The sequence below is a fragment of the Aplidium turbinatum genome, chromosome 11, assembly GCF_918807975.1.
Source record: "Aplidium turbinatum chromosome 11, kaAplTurb1.1, whole genome shotgun sequence".
NCBI lineage: Eukaryota > Metazoa > Chordata > Ascidiacea > Aplousobranchia > Polyclinidae > Aplidium > Aplidium turbinatum.
In genome coordinates, this window is record NC_137482.1 from 23,609,637 (window position 1) to 23,628,138 (window position 18,502).

The 18,502-nt window shown below is 38.2% G+C and overlaps 1 protein-coding gene across 2 annotated transcripts; it reads right to left on the reverse strand.

Moving 5' to 3' along the window:
* Positions 1-1,331: 1,331 nt before the first annotated feature.
* LOC145779600 (pre-mRNA-splicing factor RBM22-like) lies at positions 1,332-15,994 on the reverse strand. 2 transcript variants are annotated; one of them, XM_082591231.1, is made up of 10 exons: positions 15,873-15,994; positions 15,141-15,194; positions 10,761-10,923; positions 10,459-10,559; positions 8,101-8,273; positions 7,611-7,820; positions 6,758-6,901; positions 6,093-6,202; positions 5,825-5,974; positions 1,332-1,934 (listed from the first exon to the last, which is right to left on the reverse strand). In XM_082591231.1, the coding sequence occupies exons 1-10, from the start codon at positions 15,924-15,926 to the stop codon at positions 1,855-1,857; spliced, it is 1,239 nt and encodes a 412-aa protein (XP_082447357.1). In that variant the 5' UTR covers positions 15,927-15,994; the 3' UTR covers positions 1,332-1,854. The 2 variants fall into 2 exon arrangements, with proteins under 2 accessions (XP_082447357.1, XP_082447356.1); XM_082591230.1 differs by having other exon boundaries at positions 5,777-5,974.
* Between the last annotated feature and the right edge of the window lie 2,508 nt (positions 15,995-18,502).

Genomic DNA, 18,502 nt, shown 5'->3' on the forward strand with positions numbered 1-18,502 from the left:
TGCGTTTAACCAGGCATGGAGGAACCACGTGGGCCTGGGCCCACCTACTTTATTAGAAAAGACTAGAACATCACAAGCCCAGGGCGAAAGAGAAATTTGAATTGAGTCCTGTCTTTGTCATGAGTTACCAAGGGGGGTGGGGGGGACTTATATACCAGTCCCAGGTATAACCTGTCTCCCCCCACCCCCATGGTAACTCACGACAAAGACAGGACTCAATTCAATTTTCTCTTTCGCCCTGGGCGTGTGATGTTCTAGTCGTTACCTACGGTACTTTATTTTCTGGGTGGGCCTGGCCCACCCACTTTTGAAAGCCAAATTTCTATGAAAAGATAGGGAAGACGGCAAATCAAAGAGGGAGTTCCAAAAAAAGGTCTTCACTCATTTGATACACAGTAGTTTGATTATCTTTGATAGCTCAATGATGAAATCCAATCTTTAAACTTTTCTGTTGAGCCCACTATTGATGGGCAGCACGTGTGCGTGTGGTTGCGTATGATTAGTCTAGCAATCTATCAATCAATATACTGTAATTATTTTTTATGGTCTCTATGGTTAAAACAATGATATCATTACATATGCACTTATTTTTTATTAAAAATATGCACGTAGGGTACTGTATAATGCTGCAGATTATTACTGTGTGTGTATTGTTGCCTTTTTGTTGTTGAGCACTGCCATATTTTGTACAGCGCTATAGAGCAATTTTGTAAATTCTTTTGGCCAAAAACGGAAAAATTTTGCTTGTTGGCACGATCAAGGCAATCATGAAAACACAATGTAGAAACAATGTCAAGTATTAAGAATGCAACAAAATTATTGGGGGTCTGGGGGGCGAAGCCCACCAGAAGTTGGATTGACTTTGACTGCTACGCCTCTGGGCCCATCTACTTTTAAAATGGCTCCTCCATCCCTGCGTGAAACTGTTGTTGAAAGAACTTTTATACGCAGAGCAGGCTTACACAATGGGCTTTTCAATGCCATTAGAAACGATGCTGATACATCTATATTTGACATAGGATTCCAGTATTCCAAATAAACTCGCTTTTTTTGCCATAACATAATTAATGGTTAGCTTTAGTTTGCCCAAAGCAACGGACAAAATCAATGTGAAAAATGTCGAATACTTTCCTATTGCAATGTTTGAAAGCTAAAACAAATAGTGTACTTGGTTTCCAAAGAAACTTCGAGAACAAATATTCTCACAATCAGTTCAAGATTTTCCCACTGAGTTACTAAACAAAAACTAATCTCACTCCTATTTGCATGAATCTAAATCCGTCATTCCTGACCTGGCTATTTCAAAAAATGCACATTACAAAATATTTGCCACTGATTTTTATGCATTGTATTTGTACAAATTCGACAATTCGAAAAACATTAAATGATTTGTTAATATGACGTCGTCAAATAACACCGATAAATATGGTGACAAGACAACCAAGTCAGTGACGTCATAAAACGGGACAAACCTAGTGACGGCGATCGGCTAACTTGCGCCACTCAACCGGAGGGTTACTTTGGGTGTGAGACATCAACATCAGTGGAAACCAAAAACAACATTTTTGCAGCAAGTCGAACTCTCCCACACGTTGCTGCTTCGTACAAGTCCAAGCAGGCCAGTGGCAGGTGGCGGACTAGTTCATTACCTACATTAAAAACCAAACCTAAAACAAGCAGTTTTCGAAGAAAGTAACTTTAATTCGATGAAACACGCTAAGTCTTTGTTCTCAGATGCATTCGACTTCTTCAGCAACAGCCAAGAGGTGAGTCTCATATCCGTAATTCCAGCGGTTCCACGGCTATTATGGAGCAATCGTGAAAATTCCAGTGTCATTATTGATCTCGTGGCGCTTAAGAACCCATTCTGTGGGGGTTCTGTGATGGGTAATGAATGGGCATTGGCGGCATGTTTGGGGGGGCTCCAGGAAAACCTAAAAGATAAACAATTATGTTGGTGGTTATTTAATAAATTGCGGAGATTCTAAAACGCTGAAATATTCTCCTTATGGCGTGACAAGTAAAACTTTTTTACATGTAACCATGTGTCAATACTTATTGAAATAGAAACATAAACACGAATTAACAAAGACGCTGAAACGCATTTCATTCCGTAATAGGTTGAGGTTCCATTCAGACACCAAATGCCTTCCAATTACGAAAAGCGACCAATCATGAGGTCTGATAGGAACTGGTCGTACCACGTAAGCCTGACATCACCATGCACTACTTCGCACGATGGAGCTAAGCAGGCTGTGATCCCAGGCACGCGCATATTCTTGTAGACAAGCGTGACATGATTAGGTGCAATCTGAAGAATGGTTTTTCAAATCTGACTATGTTGAAACAGCGTAAACAAACAATTTCCGGATATCTTTTGATGATTAAAGTCATAATTTAGCTTGTTACGACAGAGAACAGTTGATTGGCAGAACCCAAAGCATTATCTACCACGTTGATAAACAACAATATAAAATCGCTCAACGGTTGCAAAATAGATCCCTAAAAGTCTCCAGAATGGCGATTTTTAGTCAATCCTCAGCAAGAGCAAAACAAGCGATAGATAATTCCATATGTCCATGCCCATCGCGCCTGACAACGTTACGATGAATTGAGTGATCGGTTCAACATGGTGCGACATGCAAGAGCGATAGGTGTTCGCCATAATGCACGAGCTGTATGCTGAATAGTGGAGTTTTAGTGCGATTAGTTCTCTCATAAATGAGTGTTAACTGTAATGCTTGCCACAGCGTCCGTCCATTCATAGCAATCATTAACCATAAATGTTCTGCACTTGTACTTGAGACAAACATTTGAGAGTAACATATATTTTAAGCAAGACGCGAAAAGCTTTTGATTAAGTTTTCCTAAGCTTCTACAAAACGTAATAACCTCGTCAATAAGGAGGAGACGCAAACTTAAAATAAAAGATACTTTTAAAAACACTAAGTCGCTTTAATATCGTATTGCTAACTGCAAAGCATTGCCCACGTACGAACCATTGCTAGCATAGGTGGCAGCGCTTTCACTTTGGTGGTAATTACCACAATTGTGGAATTTTCACCATGCTTGTGGTAAAAATGTGGTAATGAAAAATTTGTGGTAATTTAGTGGTAATATCGAAATTTTGTGTGGAAATGTTGCCAAAATGTGGAAATTATAAATTTTGAAAATTTAACATAAAATACTATCAATAAATAAGAGCATTTAAACTGCTGTCTTCCGAAATAGAACAGATATGCAAAAAACTACTTATAATAGCATGCGACTAGCATGTTCCGCTGTTTTCAGTTTGATTTTGGAATGCGTCCTAACTTTTGACTTTGAACGTAGGGTGACCATGTGATCATATTCATAGTCAAGATATCTTTCAGATTCTAGCTGCGGTGTCAAGTACAGTACTTTGCTTATTTCTTTCGGACGGTTTAATAATTGTTAAGAACCGGTACTGTTAAAAAACTGATTACGGTAGTGGTTTTAGACCTTATTTTACACTACCGATACCGATAGCCTATATAGTGTAAATATAGCCAAATAATAGCGTTGCTAGATAAGAAATTCTGTCCTAATTTGAGAAAAGTTTAAAGCTGTTGAAACCAAAAACTTGCATTTTGGAATTTTTTTTTAGTTCTGGGTAAAGATCAAAACCCTAACCTTATTCCTAAGTCTAACCCTTGCCTTAACCCTACGTAACTTTAATCCTAACTCAGGCAATACCTGATTGTAACCATGGCAACAAGTGGGTAAAAATAGCCACTTTGTTAATGTAAAAGTAAGTCGAAATACGGTTAAAATCGGGAAGAAAATCACAGTAAAAAATGTGGTAATCTGAGGACAAATGTGGTAATACAAGTGGTAATCTAGCTTTGTAAAAGTGGAAGCACTGATAGGTGGGTGTCTGATGCGGCCTACGAGGAAACATCGAGGTATTATAAAGACAAGCTCGTGAAACAATTGATTGAGCCGCGCAGATAATTACAGTATGTGATCGTTGAAGTACCGAACCGTTGATGGTATGTTTAAATTAAAAATGGGATCATTGGAGCATTAAAAGTTTCACAAGATCGTCAAATGTCGTCCCCAATCTGTCATAGGACATGGAAATGTGAAAGCAATCCGACGTCTTACAGACTAGGGAGGGCTGCCAGTTGACGTTAGTGACTTGCCGTTTCTATATAATCAAGCACCACCGAACGTGGCCTTGCCAACAAGCACCACCAAACGTGGCCTTGCCAACAAGCACCACCAAACGTGGCCTTGCCAACAAGCACCACCAAACGTGGTCTTGCCAACGCGCACAAATGAAATCTCTAGTGACACCTAACTGACAACACGATGTACATTGATCGTTTCGATGATTAGCAACTTTTTGACGTTTGCAACTAAAACAATAATTTCAAGTCTGACATGATTTCATTTTGTAAACTTCACCCTGTTTATCCAAGTGTGGAAGGTGTATGGATTTATAAGGCAACAATTCCACAATAAGTTCTATGACGGGATACAAGTAACTCTTCACATGTTTCAACTTTATGCAAGTTGCGATTATACTGATATACAAGAACAAAACTGTCATACAAAATAATGTTATGAGTGTGTTTCTTTTTTATATTACATACAATCATGGTTTGAACTATGGCGACCTATATTCACAGGCCATGCCAACGTGCAGCTTCAAATTTGACTGGAACCGATTTATAGCAGCCAAAATCGTTAGCATCAGTTAATACTTTGAGAAGAAGTACCGTAGTTAATAAACATAGTCTTTGTGTATATTTTGTGTCATATTGAGCTACTTTTGTGCAGACTTGGACAACTACATAATTCTAGTATAATCCGATGAATTGGAGCGAGATGTCGGTAATTCTAATCTAATTTGGTAAAAAATTGTTCACTCTAATTGTAGTTGTAATCTAATCTCCATTTATTTCTAAAAATTATAATTTGTTCAACAGTATTTTTTAACAAGTGAAAGGAAACTACGACCTTATCAACCTCATGCAAGGAAAATGCAGCAAAACGATCAAGACCAAAGTGTCATACTGTCATTTCATTGCTCAAGCTATGAAGTCGTTAAAAACTCGATTAATATAATTCGCCTACGTCACAGTGTCTATTATGAGTGGTTTTGGTGCTGTGATGGTGGAATGACACTTTGATCCATAGTTTGGCGTTTTTATCCGAATAGCAAAAGTTATGTGACAAGTGTGTCTAATTCTAATCTAGTTTAAATTCTACTTTAATTTTTTAAAACTTGGGTAGCTCTATTTCTAATTCTAGTTTAATTGTAAAAACTTAAATAGCTCCAATTATAATTCTGATCTAATTTTGAAAAGCTAAAAAATCTAGTTGTCCAAATCTGCTTTTGTGCTATAGTTACCATACAAACAATAGACGACATTTTAGCACTTGTACTAAATATCCAAAAAGTGCCCGGCAACACTGGTAATAGGGAAATGTTTTGTCCCTTCTTAAAGTAATCTTAAGGGTTTAATAGTGATTTGAGATTCAGTGATCACACTTTCACAATTAAGAATCTTAAAACCATCATTTCAATGGGATTTAAAGCAAATTTAGCTAAAAGTTCAAAATCAAAATTACATCGGCCTTCAGTAGGGCCTCCAGTTCGCACGTTGGCAAGGCCTGTGTGTATAATAAATCGCTATGGTTTGAACGTATCACCGAAAGTATGCGATGTTATAAACTGCTGGTAACTCATGCATTGATCCAACTAACACAGGAGGGCATACAAAATGGAGCAACTAGATCTACTCACCACCAGGGGGAGGTGGGTTCATCATCATCCTCGGGGGCATGCCACGACCTGGTGGGCCAGGCATGTTCATCATCATGCCAGGTGGCATCGGACCACCTGGCCGCATCATCGGACCAGTCCCAGGCGGAGGAGGCTCCACAAAGTTTCCTGAATATCCAGGTTTTGATCCCATACCAACCTCAGAGGGAAGAGGAAGAGCTGAAACAAAAGTCAACCACAAATCAACGTGGATTTTGCCCCTGCTGAGAATGATCGATTTCAATCAGAGAGTGATGGGCCAAATATGAAAAAGATGTTGAAATTGATGATCACCAACCTCCAGGGAGTCCAGGAACAGGATTGAATGAATGCTCCTTGGATCCTTCTCCCTTTTCATTGAAATCCTTCTTGGTGTTGCCTTGGGATTTCCCCCAACGAACTACCAATCTGAAACAACAGTTCGTCCAAATTTAGTTTCGGATGATGTGAAATGTCTACAACGACACCGAATTGAAATTGCGCTTGGGTCCACGACCTCAACAGAAGAGCAACTACACGGTTGGTGCTTCGAGTTTATAGATCACCATAACACCGATTCTCCAAGCCAGATGTACACAAAAATAAAAGCGTTACTTATGTATCAATTCGGTAGCGCCTTGAGTTAACTCACCAAAAGTTGCTCAGTCACAGCCATAAAAATAAGTAAAGATCCCATACTCAGTTACTGAGCTTCGGGAAATGAGAAGATAAGGTTCCCATTAAACTAGGCCTTCGGTACTTACGAGAGTAGGGCGCTAACACCTTTCTCTCGGCCGCCTTTCCTTTAGCAACTATGCTCACTCAATTTCAATTTGTAACACCTTGGGTAGAGGTGAATGGTGTTTTTCAACAAGCAGCTCAAGCCGGAAGTCGAATCAGGTTCTGGATAGCCAACGCCTTATCCTCTACGCCATTCCAAAAATAACAAATCTTAAAAAACAACTATTCGCCAATACTTTTTACCTCTTTCCTTTCAGAGCCAACCTTCCCGCGCTGCGCTGTGCGGCGTGTTCCGCTTCGCTGCGTTTAGTGAACTGCACAAAAGCGCAGTTTTGCTTGGCAGCCAAATGAATCGACCGGACTTCCCCAAACTGATAGAAGTGACCCCTGGTGAACAAATGCAATGGTTAGACAGCTCGGTAGATGGCGACAAAGGACGAAAGGACAAAGTTCTAATGACAAAGGACGAAAGGACAAAATTCTAATGAACGCGTGAGGTTATTTTACTGTACATGATGCTGCATGTGATGATTATTAGAATTTTTTTTATGGCGCTCATTTTCAATATCAGTCCAAATGTGCTGATCAATGACTACGCGCCAACCAATGATGTTCATGTTGTAGCAACGCAAAAAGCCGTTCTGTTGATACAAATCTTAACACAACGAAGCTAACACTATTGAAGGAATATCTCCTCCACAAAACTACTTGCATCAGAGTCCTATGCCATGTCTATGGAGCCACTACTTGTGTATTAGAAAATTGCTGCAGTGACAATACGCCAATGCCCTAAGCTGCTACGTTGCATGGCGTTCTTAAAGTTTACCATCAAAATTAAACATCGTTTAAACTGCCCAATCTTAAAAGCAGCATTTCAGAAAATTTTGTTGGATAAATGTTTTCACTGCTCCCAGTATGGTTTCATATTAGGAAATAATTTCTTGGCTAAGATTGAGACAATTCGATAAAACATTACATCTAAAAATACCAATGTGAAAAAGTGGAAGTAAAACTAAAACGGAATCATAAAACGAACTGTTAAGATCAAATATTCTTTTATTAATCCACATAATCAACAACTTGCAATATTATTAACCTGAGATCTTCTTCAGTGATGGCGTCTCCTAAACCACCGACGTAGAGAGTAGTGATAGTCCGATCTTCTGGAGGCTTCACTGCCTCTTGCTCCATGACCTCAGTGGCTCTCTTGAGTAACTTCTCTGCAACCGGATCATTGATCCCATAGTAACGATCCTTGATGTTCTGATCCGCAAGTGGGTCATCAGGATCAGTTGGTTTCTCATGCCTGGAAGGAGCAAGTGACACTCAGCATTCATGTATTGCATTAATAGCAACATGACTTGCAGTGGCATATGCTCATTGCTCAAACAGACATGCCAAGAGCAACACAAGAAAATTTGGCACCAATTTTGGCACTAGTATCCTTTATATTATTCTGCAATTACCATCACAATGCCGTTATAGAAAGATTATGACAAATTATAGCAAAACACATCAGCTAGCTCTTTTAACAAGAAAATTACTGTAGACTGCAAGAAAATTTTGTGGGTTAAAATTTGCCAAACCTGTAGGGGCATTCCTCCCCTCTCTTGCATTCTCCCTTCACCCAAAAGGAACAGATATGAGGGCGATTGCGTTTGTAGTACGGAGTGGTACGCGCCAGCCTGAGCAGAAGATCGCTAGGAGCTTGTGCTTTACCAACCGCACCCACCGCCACTGTGCCGTCTGTGTTTGCGATCTGTGGTAGAACGGTGAGTAGAAGTGGAAAATGAGCATTTAATTCCTAGGACCTATTGTAGAGTTAGCATGGGACGTTGCAGAGTTGCCAGTCCCATATGTTCAGCACAATTCTCTCCAAATTGCAAATGTTACAATTACCTGTCCTCAGAGATGGGCGTGATCTTGATCTTACCTGAAATTGCCCCACAAACTTTTATTTTGGTGATCTTGATCTAAGATCAATTTTTTTTTTGGTGTTTTTGATCTTAAAGAACAATAAGATCAAGATCACTTTAAAATTGAAGTTTACTTAGGCTACTAAATTATCTTTTTTTAGAACTCGTACTGTACAAAGTAGTTAGTGGCAACTACTAACTTTAAGCCATTGTTAATATGATATGTGTCCAACAAAAGACGATTTAAAGTCTCCATCTAATCTGGTCAGTGTTGCCATTTCAAAATTGAAAAAAGTTTTCTGTGCTGGTTATAATAAAGAAGTCAACTTCCGTGTACTTTATGTTGACGTGTAATAAAAAATATTTTAACTTTGTTCACAATTTCCATGTGTAAATTTCAAAGAAAAAGTTTGTTTTCTTTAATCCAATTTTAGATGTTTCAAAAGTCTAGAATGGCGGTGTTAAAAAATCTGGACTCTAGCCGACTTTGGACATGTAAAGTGGTTTATTGCAGCAAATCAAGCAGACCAAGACTTGCTTAGGGTCCGAGTATGGAGCGGTTTGTCTGACCGCAAACTTCTGAACTTTTTTGATAGCAGACAACAGTATCAAGGTTGGTGCAATAAACATTGACATAATACAGTGAAAGTTAAAACAACTTAGTAACACGAATAAAAACTCCCACATAATCCAGACAAAAATTTGGTAAAAAATGATGCAGTTCAAAGTTTATTTTTATTTATTGATTATAAATAAAAAGTATAAAACTAATCGCAAATTTTGCGACTTTTTCAGAACTACTGTAATTAACCTCGGCCTTGGGTGTGACGTTGCGATTCTACGCAAACTACGTCAACAATTGATAGGCCTAATAGCAACAGCCACCAACTTATTACAATTCTTAGGCCAGCGATCGAGTAGTTAAAAGTAAAAGTTAGCAATACCAACTATATACCTTTACCCAGGTTGCTTATAGTAATTATTTCTGCAACATCATTGAACAAAAACTTTATTTTTTTTCAAGTGATCTTGATGAGTGATCAAGTGATCTTGATCTTCAAGTGATCAAAGTGATCTTGATCACAAAAAGTGATCTTGATCTTCAAGATCACATAGTTTGGTGATCTTGATTTTCAAGAACACCTATTCTTGGTGATCTTGATCCTCAAGATCACCAATACTGGTGATCTTGCCCAGTGTTTTTTTTAAGGTGTTTTGGGGGACCGAAACGGTCCCCCAAATTTCTCCAGCGGTTTCCCAAAATTTAAACTTGCAACTACAGTAGAAAAGTAATGGTTGTTTCTCGCTATGTCTTGTCGATAATACGAATATAGCCTATGATCAATAGTTCACGTCCGGAAAAAAGAATAAGTGGAGGTACAGCTAACAGCTGAATCAAAGAGTTATTCACGAAAGAAGTACACCTTCGATACTCGTCCATGTTTATTTCTGATTTATGGCGCATAATGATCAGTTTTTACGTGTGGAAACATAACAAGCAGAAGCCAACAAGCAGACTTTGTTTGATTGTGCAGCAAACTTGTTTGGCGGCCGTGTTGGGCAGGCTGTTTGGTCGCTGTCACAATCATTTAAGCTGTGCCTTGTCGAATAATTCATTTTATGTTGCGTTGATTGTATGTAGTTATGGCTATTTTTTGGTATTTAAATGAAGCACTTGCGGTCTCTTAAAACTACTTAGTGGTCACCCAAACCAAACCTTAAAAAAACCCTGATCTAGCACATCTCTGCCTGTCCTGTACTAGAATTTCTGACCACGGTTCCGTAGATGGCGAACATACGAATTTTGTTTTCGCATAAAATTTGGTAATTATAGTAATACTCTGTGCTCTAAGTTCGTTATTAATGTTTGAGGTAAAACAAAGCAAATTGTTCAACAAACCTCTGCCAAGCATAATAAACTTTAGTGCAACTATGAGATAGAGATTTTATACAGACTAGCCTATTAGCCATTTGAAAACATTGGAGATATAATTTGGTTACATAATTGACATTACGAAGATGTTGTACCTCTCGCTCCATGTTTTGAGTGTAAAATTCCTTGTTAACGTCTGACTTGGGAACATTGTCCTTTAAACCCAGCGCGTAATCACGAGTTTGGATCGGAAGTCCTGAAATGAAAACAGGAATATAGATTCTGCGAGTTTTAAGAGAAGCACAGGCTGTAAAAGCCTGTTCTGAATATAAAGCATAGGTGTATGATTCCTTTTACATTAACTGACCAGTATAAAAGTACAGTAGCAAACAAACGTAACAAGAATTGGCGAAGGTATTTCATTTCCAAGTTATACCAAGCACACATAATGACGTACCATATTCTAAGTCCAGCAAACACGTCTGGCACATGTTCTTCAATTTCGAGCAAGTTTGACACACTTCCGTTTTCTTAAACCTCATCCGAGCCCCTGGGCACCAGCGGAAGACAGTGAAAGGTCGGTCGCATATCTTGCACTGTTTGCCAAATTTCTCTTTAGTCTAAAAATCAAACATTTTACCAATGACAGAAAATAGAACAGTTTTATGTAAATACAATTTGAATTGTTGACATAGCATAAAACATTCATGTGTTTCTCAACAGTCGAGTGTAGCAAGAATTGACAGCAATAACCAGTTAACCACGTGTTTCGCCCATGAAGCTGGACTCATCCGTATCGCACCACTCAAACGCACCAAGTACCAAAACATTCATATCAAATGAAAGTATTTCAACATCTGCACAATAGTTACAATGGGGTTTGGATTTTTAAACAACCCAAAATTGGAATTTCCTGTGATTTCCTCATAATTCTAGGATTTCTTGAGATTGACAAAAAGAAAAGTTTACATATAAATGCAAAAACATAATAATGTGTATCATGAAACCTCTCAAGGCTGTTCCAGGTTTAAACAATTTGCTTGGTGAAACATTTCAATGTTTAGTTTCAATTTTCAAAGTCCCAGTAATGCCATTTTGCTGTGCGTTTGACACAAAAATAGAACACAAAAGTCTTTTAGAATGCAGAAAACATTGTAAGATTCAAAATGGCAGTTCTTTATCAATTCTTTTTACAGACTTACTATTAGTCTGTATGTTTATGATTTACAGCAGGGTTGTCCAAAGCCTGGCCCGCGGGCCGCATGCGGCCCGCGACCTCCTTCAATGCGGCCCGCCACCTCTTCTAGAAAACTTTTAAAAATTACCGTATATCCTCGCATATAAGCCGACCCTAGAAAAACAACCTTAAAATGGTAAATTTATAAAAATCCGCATATAAGTTTTATGTTTAATTTGTAATGAAATGATATCTGTTATGAAAGAGTACAATGTACAACGACACTACAGCACTCTTCATGTCACTGGCTATGATAAATACACTGGTGAGGCGCGGCGAGCCCTACTCAATGATCTCAAATCAAACCTGCTTAAGCGTCAAGAAAACATGTTTCAACTAGTGAAGCCTTCGTCTTCTACAACCATTGCTTCTTATGATGTATCACTTTTGATGGCTAAATCCAAAAAACTTCAATGTATTCAATGCTCCGCTGACTATAACTATATCAGAAGCCGATGACGATTTGCAGCTTGAATTGTGTGACTTGCAAAGTGACCAGTTTTTATTAAGCAAAGCTACACTGCCAATCACTCAATTTCGGCCTCTTCTTTCTGAAGAGCATTATCCTAATTTACGCCGTTTTGGATTGCACTTGCTGTCAATGTTTGGCAGTACCTACCTTTGTGAAGCAGCATTTTCCGCAATGAAGTCGATTAAATCCAAAGAGAGGAATCTACTTAAACAAACATCTCTCGAAGCCTGCCTTCGTTTAGCCTTAACCTCAGTTGACATTGATACAAAGGAGCTGGCTTTCCAAAATGCAGGCACACCCATCTCACTGAATTTTAAGTAAACTGTACCGTTTTACGTACTTCCTTAAATATTTTTTACGAATAAATTTATGGTTTATTCTTATTCATACTTGTCAGTTATTTTTAAGGTTTCCTGGTCTACTGACGTTGCTTAAAATTTCCAAAACTCTCTTATTCGTAGTATTCACATCTTAGCTTCTTTAATCTATTCCCCAATATGTTTTTATGATAAATATAAAGATTCATTTACACATGTACGTGTTTTACTTTACATCTGGTACGGTGAGACAGTGTATAAGAGGAAAAATGTCAACTGCGGCCCGCGATCTAATTTCCTTGCCGAATGCGTCCCGCGTCCCATAAAGTTTGGACAACCCTGATTTACAGTATGTTGGGAAGAAACATTGTAGGCCTTAAAACTCGTGTTTTTTTTTCCGGCGGCCATCGTAGCCTACCGGGAGCTCCTTCTCGGCGGCCAAATCTGCGTGCTTGGAGGCCAAAATACAAATAACGATAGCTCAAGTAAATAGAATTAAACTTGCAACAATGCTAAAATGATCGCTTAGTGTTGTTGAAGTCTGGGCGACGTCCTGCTATAGAATCGTTGTACCACGCAATGACTGCTTTATCGGGATTGTAATCCGGTATTGCGGGACCATCTAACGACACTAAATTGTTCAACTGCTCGCTGCTCAGTAAATTGTTTCAACTGCATACCACCTTTCATAAAACCTGACCATTTATACCGTTATGATGTCACCATTTAGGGTGTGAAGTCACTAACCCACAGCGGAAACATTTCTAAACTCTGAAGGCACGTGTTTTCCCCTCGAATGTCAACTAACTTACCCAGACAACAAAATCCAGCCATTGATTCTATCATTGCAGTCGTTAAATCAGGGTAAAAATGACGAATTTTGTTGTCTGGGTAGTTCTCCTTTTTAACAACGATTCAATGTCCGACAACATTGAATCTACATAAAAACGACAATATTGCCAACCGATGGAAATTAGCACTTTGGATTAACACTTTGTTAAAATAAACTTCGGGAATTACAAACAAGACTTATAGCTGGTGATTGCAGCTGGATATTTTCTATACAGTAACAAATGTTTCCGCACAATACAACAGTGGTCATTACGATGCGCTGACCTAATTCTGCGTCACTCTTTGATATTAGATATTTTCGACAGTTAATCCACGATCATTCTATTGCAAAATTAAATAATTAGGTAGAAGAAACCGGCTGCCGAATTGGCCAACTAAGGAGGTAGCACTGGCGGTCATTCAAGCACTACTTAGCGGTCATGGCCGCCGGCTGCTTTAAGGCTTGCATTGTTATAAAACAAAATGTCGTTTAAGTTTGAAATTCATTTGCCTTAATTTCATATTGCTTCAAATTTAAATTTTTTTGTAAAGAATTTCATTTCACTTTAAATAGCCTAGCCACCTACACAACAAAATTGTTTTATGAACAAATTTTGTGGAAAGAAATCTTTTGTACCAGCATGAACAGTTGAACACTGTCGCAAAAACAAAAGTGTGTTGTGTCTGCAATAAGGAAATTTGCACCAAAACTTTCAACATTAGAGTTCGAAAAAATTGTTTGAAGTCCCAGGAATTTATGGTTAATGGTGATGAAAAATTTAATTTCTTCTACAAACATAGCGGTGGGATGGCGTAACGGATAAGGCGCTGGCTTTCCAATTATGCAAACCTTGTTTGACTCCCGGCTAAGCTGGTTGTTGAAAAAACCGCTCACCTCTACCTGGGTCTGCTACTATTCGGTGAGTCCAATTCGGTGAGTCCGATTCGGTGAGTTCCTAACCTCTAACCCTAACACCAAACCCCTAAGCCTAAAACGGCAATGATAATTAGGCTACGGTACCCAATAATTTAAAAATAAAATTGAAAAAATCCCCCGTTAAGGGATCGGACTCACGGAAGCGGGCCATTCCGCCTCTACCTAGAGTGTAATAAATTGGGTGGGCATAATTGCTGCAGGAAAGGCGGCTGAGAGAAAGAAACTGGCCACCCTACTCTCCTTAGTGCGGAAGGCTTAGAACAATGAGAACCTTATCTTCTCATACCTGACACTTGAATCAAGCATGGGACCACATTTATCTTTTTTACAAGCATAAACAAGTAGCAACAGAAGATTTAACACTATTTATTCAGATAGAAACAACAATGAACAAACAAAAAGTGAACACTCTTAGCATCCACAAGGACTTTATGTTTTATTTATTTCATTGCTGCAATAAAGTTGAAATTGCACAAAATTCCGACTATTCACAATAGTCAAAGACAAATTTATAGTTTAAACCAGTGGTTCTCAACGGGGGCGTTTTGATTTTGCAGGGGGGGCAGTATGATTATCTCAGCTTAAGGGGGGGGGGGGGGCATTTTGATTATCTGGGCATTCTGGTTAACCCATCTACCGCTCAGCGTTACAAGATCGTCACATCATTTTCCGGATAATCTACTCTACATGCTCGCACGATAGCCAAACAATTTCTCTCCCACCATCATCGTATTTTATTGACCAACCGTTTTGTTTACGAACGCTATCTTTTTGAAATTTAAATTCAGTAATTTTCAGCATATCACAAAATCTGGTGAGTTCCATTATAACGTAAACAGCACAGCAAATTAATAATTAATCGTTTTTGTTGGGGGGCGGTAAAAATTTGACAGTTTATAAAGGGGGCGTTGGGCCAAAAAAGGTTGAAAAACACTGGTTTAAACAGTGTATAAGTTTCTTGTGAGTTGTGCCACCAGTTATCTTAATCTTTTTTTATGTTGTAAATATGTGGTATTTACAAAAAAATGTATTATAATACATACCATGCGAATGTATGGGTTATCTCCCAGACATGTTTGACAAAGAATAGGGAAATCCTGCAAATGTAAACAAATGTGATTAAAGTGCAATGGACAATCAGTCAATCACCATTTTTCATTCAGGGCAAGTTTTACAACCTTTGATAGCATGGTCAGTAGTATGTACGATAGATGCAAGCAAGCACAAATCCTTGGAAAACGAGAAAGGTTTTTGGAAATGATACAAATGTGAACCATTATTTGCATTTCACACTCACATGGCCTGTACTACCAAAATGTCATGGACTACAGAAAGTATTTGGGTAAGTATTGAACACAGTGGGGCCCTGCATGAAAGCATTTAAATCTCTCTGATTTGAATGTACTCCATTGCAGACTTGTATCAAAAAAGTATAAAGTACCGGTACTCTACCAATAGTAATTAATTAATCAACTCATAGTTATTGATAGGTTAAGCAGTAGCCTAGTGCAAATTAAATAAAGAGTTCATTTGGTTTAAATACACACACAAAACCACATCATTACTAAACTTTCAAAACCTACATCTAAATGCTATCACTTGACATGCACGAAATCATGGGTCTTGTAAGTGTTACGCTTCCTACCACATCAAACCAACAGGGCGGGAAAATGCATTTCAGATTATGGCAATTTTTTGACCTCATTTCACATCTCTTAGACATGATAAATTTGTTTGTTTGTTTATCTTTATCCTGCAATGAAATGACTACTTACAGCTTCTTCCCAGTTTTGACGATTGTACCGATTTGCACCCAACGACGTTGCCATGATGTGAAGCTCTGACCAAATTTCAATTCAACAAGCTAACTAACCAGTAGCTTAGTATTTTAAAACTTTCAAAAAGAAACAAAAAACAAATACTGACATTCAGACACTTTTTGATGCCACACAATTGAATTAGGTACATACCGGTACATCAATAACCAGTTTTTACTTTAGCCACTTTCAACAAGAATTGTTCTTTTTATTCTGACTGAATAACAATTGAAATTCTCTAAATTAGCCACAAGTCCAGGTTTTGTCCCCTGAAAAGATCGAGAAAAAAATACAACAGAGCCAAAGTCGCTGATCGGAGTTGTCGCAAACATTTCAAAATTTTTCTCAATCTTTTTAGAGGACAAAATAGGTCAAAATTCGATTTCATTGATGGCAGACAAACGTGTTCGGTCTGAGCAGCTATCTCGGCGGACAAATTAAGTCTCACGTTAGACACACCAGATTTAATGTCGATCGTCATATTTAATCATTTTATCTCGACAATTCTTCACCATTTGAGAACTATAGCTACGGTTTGGAAGGGTTTTTAAAATTTCAGCAAAGTCACTCTGAAAGGCAGCAAAATCAGACCAACGACATGCGCTTGAAGAGTCAAAGTGTCCTGTAGCTATCCAATACATTCCTCGAAATTTACGGCAAACATGTCTGCCGCCACAGCATGTTATGTCCTCAGGAAGTAAAAGTACCATCTAAATTGGGTGCTCTTGCACAGTTGGTCAACTGGACAAAATGATGACGTCAAAAAACGTCACACACATTGGAATATACTATTATGAAAGAGGAAGTGCGGGGTGGAAATGCAATGAAACACACCAGAAGGAAATTGTCTCCCATTTATTGATTTGTTGTTGAATTTAAACAAATATGCGATCAGTGAAAAGCACAAGCATAGATCTAACCAAAAAAGTTAATACCAAGTCCCACTATGCTACTAGCTCCATCTGGTGGCCACCTAAACTTGACCAAATTCAAACCATAACGAAAACATCATTTTAAATGATAAACAATCTAAATCAAATCCAATTAAAAGAACATGTTACTGTTTATTGAAGTGCTAACTTTCATTTTTATATCTTATTGAATATGCGCGCAATCGTTGTTCGAAGACAGCCCCCCAACGAAGCTTTTGCCCAATGCATTTCAATGGCGAATCGATCGTCTTTCAGTTCACGCCCTGCGTGTTCACGATAATTAATTGTCTCCCATTTATTCATTTCTTGCTCAATTTCAACAGATTTGCTATCGTTGAAAAGCACAAGCATAGATCTAACCAACTAAGTTAATATCAAGTCCCAAAATACTACTAGCTCTATCTAGTGGCCACCTAAACTTGACCAAATTCAAACCATTATCAAAAGTTTATTTGCAATGATAAAAACATTTAACGACAACCAATTGCAAGAACATATTACTGTTTATTGAAGGGTTAACTTTCATTTTTATATCTTATTTAATATGCGAGCAATCGTTGTTCGAAGACAGCCCCCCAACGAAGCTTTTGCCCAATGCATTTCAATGGCGAATCGATCGTCTTTCAGTTCACGCCCTGCGTGATCACGATAATTAATTGTCTCCCATTTATTCATTTCTTGCTCAATTTCAACAGATTTGCTACCGTTGAAAAGCACAAGCATAGATCTAACCAACTAAGTTAATATCAAGTCCCAAAAAATTACTAGCTCCATCTAGTGGCCACCTAAACTTGACCAAATTCAAACCATTATCAAAAGTTTATTTGCAATGATAAAAACATTTAACGACAACCAATTAAAGGAACATAGTACTGTTTATTGAAGGGCTAACTTTCATTTTTATATCTTATTTAATATGCGAGCAATCGTTGTTCGAAGACAGCCCCCCAACGAAGCTTTTGCCCAATGCATTTCAATGGCGAATCGATCGTCTTTCAGTTCACGCCCTGCTTGTTCACGATAATTAATTGTCTCCCATTTATTCATTTCTTGCTCAATTTCAACAGATTTGCTATCGTTGAAAAGCACAAGCATAGATCTAACCAATTAAGTTAATACCAAGTCCCAAAATACTACTAGCTCCATCTGGTGGCCACCTAAACTTGACCAAATTCAAACCATTATCAAAAGTTTATTTGCAATGATGAAAACATTAAACGACAACCAATTAAAAGAACATAGCCTATTACTGTTTGCCCAATGCATTTCAATGGCGAATCGATCGTCTTTCAGTTCACGCCCTGCGTGATCACGATAATTAATTGTCTCCCATTTATTCATTTCTTGCTCAATTTCAACAGATTTGCTATCGTTGAAAAGCACAAGCATAGATCTAACCAACTAAGTTAATATCAAGTCCCAAAATACTACTAGCTCCATCTAGTGGCCACCTAAACTTGACCAAATTCAAACCATTCTCAAAAGTTTATTTGCAATGATAAAAACATTTAACGACAACCAATTAAACGAACATATTACTGTTTATTGAAGGGCTAACTTTCATTTTTATATCTTATTTAATATGCGAGCAATCGTTGTTCGAAGACAGCCCCCCAACGAAGCTTTTGCCCAATGCATTTCAATGTCGAATCGATC